This window comes from Salmo salar, chromosome ssa15, assembly GCF_905237065.1.
Source record: "Salmo salar chromosome ssa15, Ssal_v3.1, whole genome shotgun sequence".
Taxonomy (NCBI): Eukaryota; Metazoa; Chordata; class Actinopteri; order Salmoniformes; family Salmonidae; genus Salmo; species Salmo salar.
Window position 1 is genome coordinate 89,134,163 of NC_059456.1, and position 12,148 is coordinate 89,146,310.

The 12,148-nt window shown below is 41.9% G+C and overlaps 1 protein-coding gene across 3 annotated transcripts in view; it reads left to right on the top strand.

The window, feature by feature from the left end:
* The window catches only part of LOC106572568 (plexin-A2), a 435,095-nt gene that overhangs the window by 177,592 nt on the left and 245,355 nt on the right, over window positions 1–12,148 (top strand). For all 3 annotated transcript variants that reach the window (XM_045696254.1, XM_014146868.2, XM_045696253.1), the window contains exon 4: window positions 4,614–4,748. In XM_045696254.1, coding sequence (XP_045552210.1) covers window positions 4,614–4,748 — 135 coding nt within the window. The remainder of the gene's footprint in view (window positions 1–4,613; window positions 4,749–12,148) is intronic.

Sequence of the window (12,148 nt, forward strand, 5' to 3'; positions counted from 1 at the left end):
TAACCTGTGTGTCCCTCAGTCAGGGTGTGTTTAATACAGTAATGTTAACCAGTGTGTCCCTCAGTCAGGGTGTGTTTAATACAGTAATGTTAACCTGTGTGTCCCTCAGTCAGGGTGTGTTTAATACAGTAATGTTAACCAGTGTGTCCCTCAGTCAGGGTGTGTTTAATACAGTAATGTTAACCTGTGTGTTCCTCAGTCAGGGTGTGTTTAATACAGTAATGTTAACCTGTGTGTCCCTCAGTCAGGGTGTGTTTAATACAGTAATGTTAACCTGTGTGTCCCTCAGTCAGGGTGTGTTTAATACAGTAATGTTAACCTGTGTGTCCCTCAGTCAGGGTGTGTTTAATACAGTAATGTTAACCTGTGTGTTCCTCAGTCAGGGTGTGTTTAATACAGTAATGTTAACCTGTGTGTCCCTCAGTCAGGGTGTGTTTAATACAGTAATGTTAACCTGTGTGTCCCTCAGTCAGGGTGTGTTTAATACAGTAATGTTAACCTGTGTGTCTCTCAGTCAGGGTGTGTTTAATACAGTAATGTTAACCTGTGTGTCTCTCAGTCAGGGTGTGTTTAATACAGTAATGTTAACCTGTGTGTTCCTCAGTCAGGGTGTGTTTAATACAGTAATGTTAACCTGTGTGTCCCTCAGTCAGGGTGTGTTTAATACAGTAATGTTAACCTGTGTGTCCCTCAGTCAGGGTGTGTTTAATACAGTAATGTTAACCTGTGTGTTCCTCAGTCAGGGTGTGTTTAATACAGTAATGTTAACCTGTGTGTCCCTCAGTCAGGGTGTGTTTAATACAGTAATGTTAACCAGTGTGTTCCTCAGTCAGGGTGTGTTTAATACAGTAATGTTAACCTGTGTGTCTCTCAGTCAGGGTGTGTTTAATACAGTAATGTTAACCTGTGTGTTCCTCAGTCAGGGTGTGTTTAATACAGTAATGTTAACCTGTGTGTCCCTCAGTCAGGGTGTGTTTAATACAGTAATGTTAACCTGTGTGTTCCTCAGTCAGGGTGTGTTTAATACAGTAATGTTAACCTGTGTGTCCCTCAGTCAGGGTGTGTTTACTACAGTAATGTTAACCAGTGTGTTCCTCAGTCAGGGTGTGTTTAATACAGTAATGTTAACCTGTGTGTCCCTCAGTCAGGGTGTGTTTAATACAGTAATGTTAACCTGTGTGTCCCTCAGTCAGGGTGTGTTTAATACAGTAATGTTAACCTGTGTGTCCCTCAGTCAGGGTGTGTTTAATACAGTAATGTTAACCTGTGTGTCCCTCAGTCAGGGTGTGTTTAATACAGTAATGTTAACCTGTGTGTCCCTCAGTCAGGGTGTGTTTAATACAGTAATGTTAACCTGTGTGTCCCTCAGTCAGGGTGTGTTTAATACAGTAATGTTAACCAGTGTGTCCCTCAGTCAGGGTGTGTTTAATACAGTAATGTTAACCTGTGTGTCCCTCAGTCAGGGTGTGTTTAATACAGTAATGTTAACCTGTGTGTCCCTCAGTCAGGGTGTGTTTAATACAGTAATGTTAACCTGTGTGTCCCTCAGTCAGGGTGTGTTTAATACAGTAATGTTAACCTGTGTATTCCTCAGTCAGGGTGTGTTTAATACAGTAATGTTAACCTGTGTGTCCCTCAGTCAGGGTGTGTTTAATACAGTAATGTTAACCTGTGTGTCCCTCAGTCAGGGTGTGTTTAATACAGTAATTTTAACCAGTGTGTTCCTCAGTCAGGGTGTGTTTAATACAGTAATGTTAACCAGTGTGTTCCTCAGTCAGGGTGTGTTTAATACAGTAATGTTAACCTGTGTGTCTCTCAGTCAGGGTGTGTTTAATACAGTAATGTTAACCTGTGTGTCCCTCAGTCAGGGTGTGTTTAATACAGTAATGTTAACCTGTGTGTCCCTCAGTCAGGGTGTGTTTAATACAGTAATGTTAACCTGTGTGTCCCTCAGTCAGGGTGTGTTTAATACAGTAATGTTAACCTGTGTGTCCCTCAGTCAGGGTGTGTTTAATACAGTAATGTTAACCTGTGTGTCCCTCAGTCAGGGTGTGTTTAATACAGTAATGTTAACCTGTGTGTCCCTCAGTCAGGGTGTGTTTAATACAGTAATGTTAACCTGTGTGTCCCTCAGTCAGGGTGTGTTTAATACAGTAATGTTAACCTGTGTGTCCCTCAGTCAGGGTGTGTTTAATACAGTAATGTTAACCAGTGTGTCCCTCAGTCAGGGTGTGTTTAACCTCTTGGGGCTAGGTGGGACGCTAGCGTGCCACCCGTGGTGCACTCCATCAACAGCAGGTGCATTTCAAGAGCGGCAAATTTGAATCCAAATAAATGTCAAAATTCAAATTTTTCAAAAATACAACTATTTTACACCATTTGAAAGATAAACATCTCCTTAATCTAACCACGTTTTACGATTTCAAAAAGGTTTTACGGCGAAAGCATAAATTTAGAGTATGTTAGGACAGTACATTTACAAGAGTTGTGTGTAATGTTTTGTCAAGTCAAAGACAGGGTCACCAAAACCATAAAACCAGCTAAAATGATGCACTAACCTTTTACAATCTCCATCAGATGACACTCCTAGGACATTATGTTAGACAATGCATGCATTTTTAGTTCTATCAAGTTCATATTTATATCCAAAAACAGCGTTTTACTATGGCATTGATGTTGAGGAAATCGTTTCCCTCCAATAACCGGCAGTCAAGTCAGCGTCACAAATTAAATAATTAAAATTAGAAAACATTGGTAAAATATTATATTGTCATTTAAAGAATTATAGATTTACATCTCTTGAACTCAATCAACTTGCCAGATTTAAAAATAACCTTACTGGGAAATCACACTTTGCAATAATCTGAGCACTGCGCCCCAAAAAATAAGTGTTGCGATACAGACTAGACGTCATGTTGGGGAGATCTAAAATCGAAAATACTATGTAAATAATCCATTACCTTTGATTCTCTTCATCAGATGTCACTTCCAGGTATCACAGGTCCATAACGAATGTAGTTTTGTTCAAAAAAGCTCATCATTTATGTCCAAAAATCTCCGTCTCGTTAGCACATGATGTAAGCCAGCCGGACTTCTCGTCATGAACGAGGGGAAAAAATATATTTCCGTTCGTTCAAACATGTCAAACGTTGTATAGCATAAATCATTAGGGCCTTTTTTAACCAGAACATGAATAATATTCAAGGTGGACGAATGCATACTCTTTTATAACGTATTGGAACGAGGGTACCCAACATGAACTCGCGCGCCAGGTGTCTAATGGGACATCATCGTTCCATGGCTCTTGTTCGGTCAGATCTCCCTCCAGAAGACTCAAAACACTTTGTAAAGGCTGGTGACATCTAGTGGAAGCAATAGGAAGTGCCAAAATATTCCTAAGCCCCTGTGTTTTTCAATGGGATAGGTTTAAAGTCAATACAACACATCAGGTATCCACTTCCTGTCAGAAAATGTCTCAGGGTTTTGCCTGCCAAATGAGTTCTGTTATACTCACAGACACCATTCAAACAGTTTTAGAAACTTTAGAGTGTTTTCTATCCATATATAATAAGTATATGCATATTCTAGTTACTGGGTAGGATTAGTAACCAGATTAAATCGGGTACATTTTTTTTATCCAGACGTGCAAATGCTGCCCCCTAGACCCAACAGGTTAATACAGTAATGTTAACCTGTGTGTCCCTCAGTCAGGGTGTGTTTAATACAGTAATGTTAACCAGTGTGTCCCTCAGTCAGGGTGTGTTTAATACAGTAATGTTAACCTGTGTGTCCCTCAGTCAGGGTGTGTTTAATACAGTAATGTTAACCAGTGTGTCTCTCAGTCAGGGTGTGTTTAATACAGTAATGTTAACCTGTGTGTCCCTCAGTCAGGGTGTGTTTAATACAGTAATGTTAACCAGTGTGTTCCTCAGTCAGGGTGTGTTTAATACAGTAATGTTAACCTGTGTGTTCCTCAGTCAGGGTGTGTTTAATACAGTAATGTTAACCTGTGTGTCTCTCAGTCAGGGTGTGTTTAATACAGTAATGTTAACCTGTGTGTCCCTCAGTCAGGGTGTGTTTAATACAGTAATGTTAACCTGTGTGTCCCTCAGTCAGGGTGTGTTTAATACAGTAATGTTAACCAGTGTGTCCCTCAGTCAGGGTGTGTTTAATACAGTAATGTTAACCAGTGTGTCCCTCAGTCAGGGTGTGTTTAATACAGTAATGTTAACCTGTGTATTCCTCAGTCAGGGTGTGTTTAATACAGTAATGTTAACCTGTGTGTCCCTCAGTCAGGGTGTGTTTAATACAGTAATGTTAACCTGTGTGTCCCTCAGTCAGGGTGTGTTTAATACAGTAATGTTAACCTGTGTGTCCCTCAGTCAGGGTGTGTTTAATACAGTAATGTTAACCTGTGTATTCCTCAGTCAGGGTGTGTTTAATACAGTAATGTTAACCTGTGTGTCCCTCAGTCAGGGTGTGTTTAATACAGTAATGTTAACCTGTGTGTCCCTCAGTCAGGGTGTGTTTAATACAGTAATGTTAACCTGTGTGTCTCTCAGTCAGGGTGTGTTTAATACAGTAATGTTAACCTGTGTGTCTCTGGTCATCAGATCCGTGTGGACGGTCCTCCTCACGGTGGGGTCCAGTATGAGACGGTGTTGGTCATCAAGGATGGCAGCTCCATCCTCAGAGACATGGCCTTCTCACTGGACCACAACTATCTGTACGTCATGTCAGAGAAACAGGTAGGACACATTTACACGATGCAGATGCTCAGCAGAACACAGACCACGGAGTACATTGTGACTGCAGGTACAGCTGATATCAAACAGCATTGATAATAACACATCAAAGTGGCGCCCTAAGTGTGTGTGTGTGTGTGTGTGTGTGTGTGTGTGTGTGTGTGTGTGTGTGGGTGTGTGGGTGGGTGGGTGTGTGTGTGTGTGTGTGTGTGTGTGTGTGTGTGTGTGTGTGTGTGTGTGTGTGTGTGTGTGTGTGTGTGTGTGTGTGTGTGTGTGTGTGTGTGGGTGGGTGGGTGGGTGGGTGGGTGGGTGTGTGTGTTGTTGGCTGTCGTAGCCACCTTCCCCACCGCCTTATGTGACACTATAAATAACCAGGGTGGCACGGCAGGGGAGTGGGATGGAAGGTGGGGGGCAACCGGGGGATGTGACAGCATCTGGTAATGAAGGAAGGAGAGGATGGAGGGAGGGGGTAGAGAGGGAGAAGAAAGGGATGAGGACAAAGGGAGAGGGAGAGAGAGAGGGGGAGGACAGAGCGGAGGGAACTGGCTGGCTGGCTGGCTGGTTGCCTGCTTGGTCCGTCAGAGGAGAAGGAGAAGAGTGAGTGATGAAGGAAAGAGGGACAGCTGGAGGAGTGACGAAGAGGAGACAAAGTGCAAGGTCACCCCGTCTGCACACTTCTAATGAAGTGACAAAGCGTGGCCACCGCCACCACAGCACTGCAGCAGTGGGTAGCAGATAGCCATCAATAGGCCCTCATATTAAACAGGCTACAGCAGTGGGTAGAAGATAGCCATCAATAGGCCCTCATATTAAACAGGCTACAGCAGTGGGTAGCAGATAGCCATCAATAGGCCTTCATATTAAATAGACTATAGCGGTGGGTAGAAGATAGCCATCAATAGGCCCTCATATTAAACAGGCTATAGCAGTGGGTAGAAGATAGCCATCAATAGGCCCTCATATTAAACAGGCTACAGCAGTGGGTAGCAGATAGCCATCAATAGGCCCTCATATTAAACAGGCTATAGCAGTGAGTAGCAGATAGCCATCAATAGGCTCTCATATTAAACAGGCTACAGCAGAGGAGAGCAGCAGGGGAGACAGCCAGCTATACGGTGTTACGCTGTCACACAGAGGTGATAGATGACTGTCCTCTCCTCCTATCTGTATCTTTAAAGAAAGAACAACTGGCCTGGCTTCCACTGGGCCTGAGGAGGGACTGAGGCAGGTCACATGAGGTAGGAGACTGGCTCTCAATATGGCAAAGCTTTCATACAGTGGCAGCTAGCTACTGACTAGTTGAGCTACTTTATCTAGACAACCTACCATCATCCACACCCCCTGCAGTCTCTAGTCACATGATAACAAAAAGCAAAGGAATGGGCATCCTTGATTGTGCTCATTCTTGCACATGCCCAGTGTACTAGGCTGATGTGGACAGAAGACTCACTCACACCGTGCATTCTTGTATGTGTTTATGTATTTTAGAGGGTGTCTTCCATTTCCATGTCTTCCATTTGTGTTTTGGTCTCGGCACTGGCTATGATTTGTCATCTCTGCAGGGCCATTCCCTTCTCTCAGTCATGTGTGAAGAAGAGCAGTGACGTGTATTGATGTTGTTACTATTTTGGCAGTGGGCCCCTGACTCTCTCTCTCTCTCTCTCTCTCTCTCTCTCTCTCTCTCTCTGTCTCTCTCTCTCTCTCTCTCTCTCTCTCTCGCTCTCTCTCTCTCTCTCTCTCTCTCTCTTCAATTCAATTCAATTCAAGGGCTTTATTGGCATGGGAAACATATGTTAACATTGCCAAAGCAAGTGAAGTAGATAATAAACAAAAGTGAAATAAACAATCAAAATGAACAGTAAACATTACACTCACAGAGGTTCCTAAAGAATAAAGACATTTAAAATGTCATATTATGTCTATATACAGTGTTGTAACAATGTTCAAATAGTTAAAGAAAATAAATAAACATAAATATGGGTTGTATTTACAATGGTGTTTGTTCTTTACTGGTTGCCCTTTTCTTGTGGCAACATATCTTGCTGCTGTGATGGCACATTTCACCCAATAGATATGGGAGTTTATCAAAATTGGGTTTATCTTCGAATTCTTTGTGGATCTGTGTAATCTGAGGGAAATATGTGTCTCTAATATGGTCATACATTTGGCAGGAGGTTAGGAAGTGCAGCTCAGTTTCCACCTCATTTTGTGGGCAGTGTGCACATAGCCTGTCTTCTCTTGAGAGCCAGGTCTGCCTACGGCGGCCTTTCTCAATAGCAAGGCTATGCTCACTGAGTCTCTCTCTCATTCACTATCCCCCTCTAGTTCTCGTTCTCCTACAACTCTCATGAAATACTGGCATTCTGCCTTCCGCTCTCTAGCCTACTTCACACAGGAAGTGAAGAATGGGACATTGGTTGAGGTTATCGTTATTTACATTTCCTGATTTGATCTCCAAGCCTGATGGTCTATGGTGTGGCCTCTCTATGTGACATGGTCTTTTTCTCTCATGCAGAAGGAGAGAGTGCTGTGAGTGATATTCTTCATAGAAAGCCTTGGCACTCTCACTTTCTTAGTAATGTAGTTTCTTGCTAAAATGTCTCCTCCGGTCTGCTACTGCTGCTATGGCTAAACAGGAAGAGGGAAGAGTGGGAAGAGAATACTGTGTAGTCCCGAAGAGACCTGAGATGGTCATCGCCAGTCCAAACCATTACCAAAACATGGTAATACAGACAGTCATTTGATAATGACTCAGTGCCTTCAAGAGTACACATGAAACTGGGATCAATAGCCATCTTATTACACTATCCTGATGCTACGTCACAGCTCCACAAGATCACGGGTTCCTTCTGATAGAGACAACATCCTGTTGTTCCATCATTGAGATGTTGGAGACGAAACACATGATTTGAGGGATGATCGCAAATTAAAGAGTGGAGAGCGGACAGATTTGGCTCCAGTTGTTACTTGCTACTCTGAATAACAATGAGGCTGTGTCTGGTGCAGGGAGGGAGAGGGGGAGAGAAAGAGAGAGAGAGAGAGAGAGAGAGAGAGAGAGAGAGAGAGAGAGAGAGATCTGGGCTCTGCTCAGGATCTCTCTCTGCTTAGACAGCTCTCCTTCACACCCCTCTGTGTGTGTTATGTCAGGGGTTGGAAGGATGTAGGAGGTGTGGAGCTCTTATAAACATACAAACACACACTGTCTCTGGTCTTATTTGATTTCCCACAAATAATCACGGTTTTCGATTTCGGTTTCGATTTTAAATGCTCTATGCATAATGTGTAACAACACAGAATAAAACAATTAATTGTCAGGTGTGTGCGTACTGGTAGCGAAGTCAGGTGCAGGAGAGCAGAGATTTGTGAACAGGCGCACACTTTACTGAGGCAAAACGCGCAAAACAGTAAAACAGTAAATGAACAATAAACATCTTCGTGAAAAATACCACGGAAAAAAACAAACCAGTCTGGCGCGTCAACAACAAACACGTAACACAAACAATCTTTCACAAAGACATGATGGGGAACAGAGGAATAAATACATGTAAATTGATTGGGGAATGAAAACCAGGTGTGCAGGGAACAAGACAAAACAAATGGATAAATGACAAATGGAGCAGCGATGGCTAGAAAGCCGGTGACGCCGAACACCGCCCGAACAAGGAGAGGAGCCGACTTCGGCGGAAGTCGTGACATTAATAAAAGTCCCATGATGGTAGTGACTGCCAATTATTGCTTATCACTTATTTACCATAATTTATTCACATTACTTTATTTTAATAAAATATTTCAGTTCTTTTAAAAAAAAAATGTTTTATTTGATGACTTTAATTCATTCCAAATCATAATCTCATCTCTATAGAGCTGCTGTCTATGCCCTCTGACAAAATCACAAATTTAGTAGTTCTTCAAAGTAAATAATGATTTTAATGACTGCTGAATACCAGCTGTCAATCACTTAGACCATGTATTTTCAGGTAGAAATACCTCGTGAAGCAGTTGCTCTCTATCCTCTCGATTGCGCACTCTTCTGTCGTATCTCTCCCTCTCCTTGTCTGCCCCTCCCACACAGAAGGGTCAAGTAGGCACGCAATATTATGGTCATTGTAGTTAATTACCATGTTTTTTGTGCTAAACTATGTAGAATATTGGCCTGCTGGAAACTACAACTGACCTACAACATTGCACAGTTCAGGCTTGATCTGATTTATCTCGATAGAAACTGTACATTGAGTTCACAGAAAAAAAAGGAATGACATGGAATTCAAATTATTGAGCCGATATCAGTCAATTAGTTGTTTAAAAAATGAAAGATTTTCCGCCACAATTTCGCTGTTTAAACAAGTTTTGTTCAGCTAATAAAATGAAAACATTACTTCAAACTACTTTTGGGTACCTTGTTAACATTACAACATGAAATCCATGTCTTAAACGTTGCTACGTTTTGGAAATGGAAAAGGAAATGTGTAATCTGCTTGATACATTAAAGTTACTTACCTTACAGATCAGGAAGTCAGCTAATTTCCACTCCATTCATACGCAAATCCCTTTGATTTATACACTGGCTTGTCTGGCCGTCATGTTTATATTTGAACCTGCCCTTCCCTTATCTACACTGAAATAAAAGCATTTTGCTCGTCCTCTATTATGATTCATGTTGTTCTATCTCACATAGCTCATTAGTACTCCCTTGTGGTTGAATATATATGTATCTATTGTAGGTCCTACGATACAACAATGAATAATGTGGAACAAATAAATACAATCAAAGGGTACCTTACAACTTACAATAATGAACACCTTGTGAAACAGCTGTGAAAACCAACCTGGCGATATTTAAGATCTTAATACATACACTTTGATCGTTTTTGGTACAGTTGTGTCATTAATTTATTCTTACAGATTTGTTGTACACTCACATGGCAGTCATAGACTAAAATACTGAATTGTGTTGTGTGGAATATTGAGGAGGTGGTTGCTGTGTGGGTGGGAGATTCTGCATGTCATTTGTTCTCAACAGGCAGCCAGTCTCAGAAGGGGGACTTGAAGAGGGACACTGCAAAGCCCAGGCACTGCTGCTCTCTTTGTTCTGAGTGTTTGCAGTGCTAGTGTGTTTAGTTCATCTGTGTATCTCACATATTATGTGCCCAGTATGATAGAGATAGAAAACTTTCTTAGCAGATAATGACAACATGACAACAACAGTAGGCGTAGATGATGTAGTGAAAAGTTGGAGGGTGGTTGGCAATGGAGGACATCAGGTGGATCCACGTCTGGGTGTTGGGCAGGACCCCTAGGTCCTGGAGAACAGGAGCAGAGTTAAAGGGAACAGGATAGGAGACATAGACATAAACAAGCAAACACATAGGTTACAATTTGATGGATTAGTGCAGTGTTATAAATGGGAGATATGTACTTTTCAACACTTTTGGAAGGTATAGCCTACCTCAAGCTGGTCCCCCTCCAATTCAGAGCACAGATAATCAGACTGATCCAAACTCACTGGTTCTGGTGGATGGGAAGATTGTTGGCTTCCACCGAGGTAACCCTAGCAAGACAAAGAGAAAAATATCAGTGTTAGGGAAACTAAAACTGGCTTCAGGTTATTTTGTGTGCAAATAGTTATTATCTGACATTTTTTATATTCACCTTAACAGACGGGGACCCCAGCTAGGAGCGAAATAGGTTTTCCAGGTCTCGCCTTCCTTTCGTCCTTTCGTCCTTCTTCCAAACCAAGTCATTCACCCAGATGTGGTAGCGCTTGGTCCCCTTCTTGATTCTGCTCCGGTAGCTCTCCTTCTGTTTCTCCTGCGCCTTGTCCATATTCACTCTCACCTTGATTGATAACAGGAATAAATGCAATTATAGTTCATATTACAAATACATTTCTTACATATCTCTTAGAGGGACAGAAAATAAATGAACAGTGGACAATCACTTTTACCTTGTCATAAACCTCCACATCCTTCTCAGTCTGTGACTGAAGTTGGTCCTCAAAGGCGCTCTGATCTGGTTGGACAACTTCCACCACATCATGTGGAGTATCAGTGATCTGAAAGTACGTTATACAAAAATAGCAATAGACAAACAACAACACTATGTCAATCACACATTGGAAAGACTACAGTATATGTAATAACTGTATATACAGTAGAAAAACTATATCTATTGACAATGTACGATATTGAAATATGTCTGATTATGTACCATGGAAAAATAAATTGTAAAAAATAAATAAAACAAACCATTGGTGACAGAATACAAGCTTTAACATCCGTAACTTGTTCCAGCGTTCATGACCTCGGTCACTCAAGATGACCTCAGGAGAACCGTGGGTGTTGAAGATGTCCATCATTGATGGGTATCATACAAAACTAAAATCTATTTTTGGTTCCAAGCACCCTTTCTAATGGGTTACAGAAGGGAATATAGAGTTAAGCATGAATGGGTATTGCCTCCACCCACTTGGTAAAGTGATTGGTCGCCGTCAGACACCAGCGGTTTCCATTCCTGGATTTAATGGAGGGTCCGATGAGGTCCACCCCTAACATTTAAAGTGTTAGAGAGAAGATGACTTTATTATTACCCGTATCGGTGTCATACAGTCTGCAGATTTTCATATTTGTAAGGATACTGGCACACATTGAACTCTGCTGTGGTCAAATAAATGAACCTTTCCAAAACAACTTATCAGGGCAAAATTTGAATTGGGACACTTACTGATCATGTGCCATGGGGAAACAACTTTGATGGGCTTCAACTCCGGCTCCACAGTCTTCGCCCTCTCAAACTTCTGGCAGGCTAGACAGGGTACTGACCTTTAAGCACAAAGTGACAAATTGAAACATTGTGTGCTCTCTGATATGACATTCATTGAAATCATAATAATTTCAGATATAATAGAATGTGATTGATAAACAGAAGGTTATTTCAATTGCACAGCTGTCCACCTCCTTGACAATTCCCTGTCAGAAGAAGCATAGTTTGCATCTCGGTCAGCATGGCCACCTTCTCCTCAGTAGAAATCACCCTCCTGTGTGGCTGGCCATCCATCCCCCATAGGTACATGTGACTGCCTAACAAGTTGGAAGAGAAGAGTTGTTGAAATACTCAAGTCTAAGTACATTTACACTGCTGTCTTTCTCTCTCAGTATCTCTCTCTCCATCTCGCTCACTCTCTCTGTCTTCCACTCTCTTCCCACCTCTCTCTCCCTTTCTCACTTTCATCCTTTCCTTCTCACTTCCTCCCCCCTCTCTTTCTCTGTGTCTGTCTAGCGAAGACACCTAGTTAAGGGGATTTGGAATTACCATAATTGCTTACACCTATCTAATTGATTGATCAGGTTTAACTTATAGCTAGACACCTCAATATGACAGACATATAACTATACCACTGCAGGCTG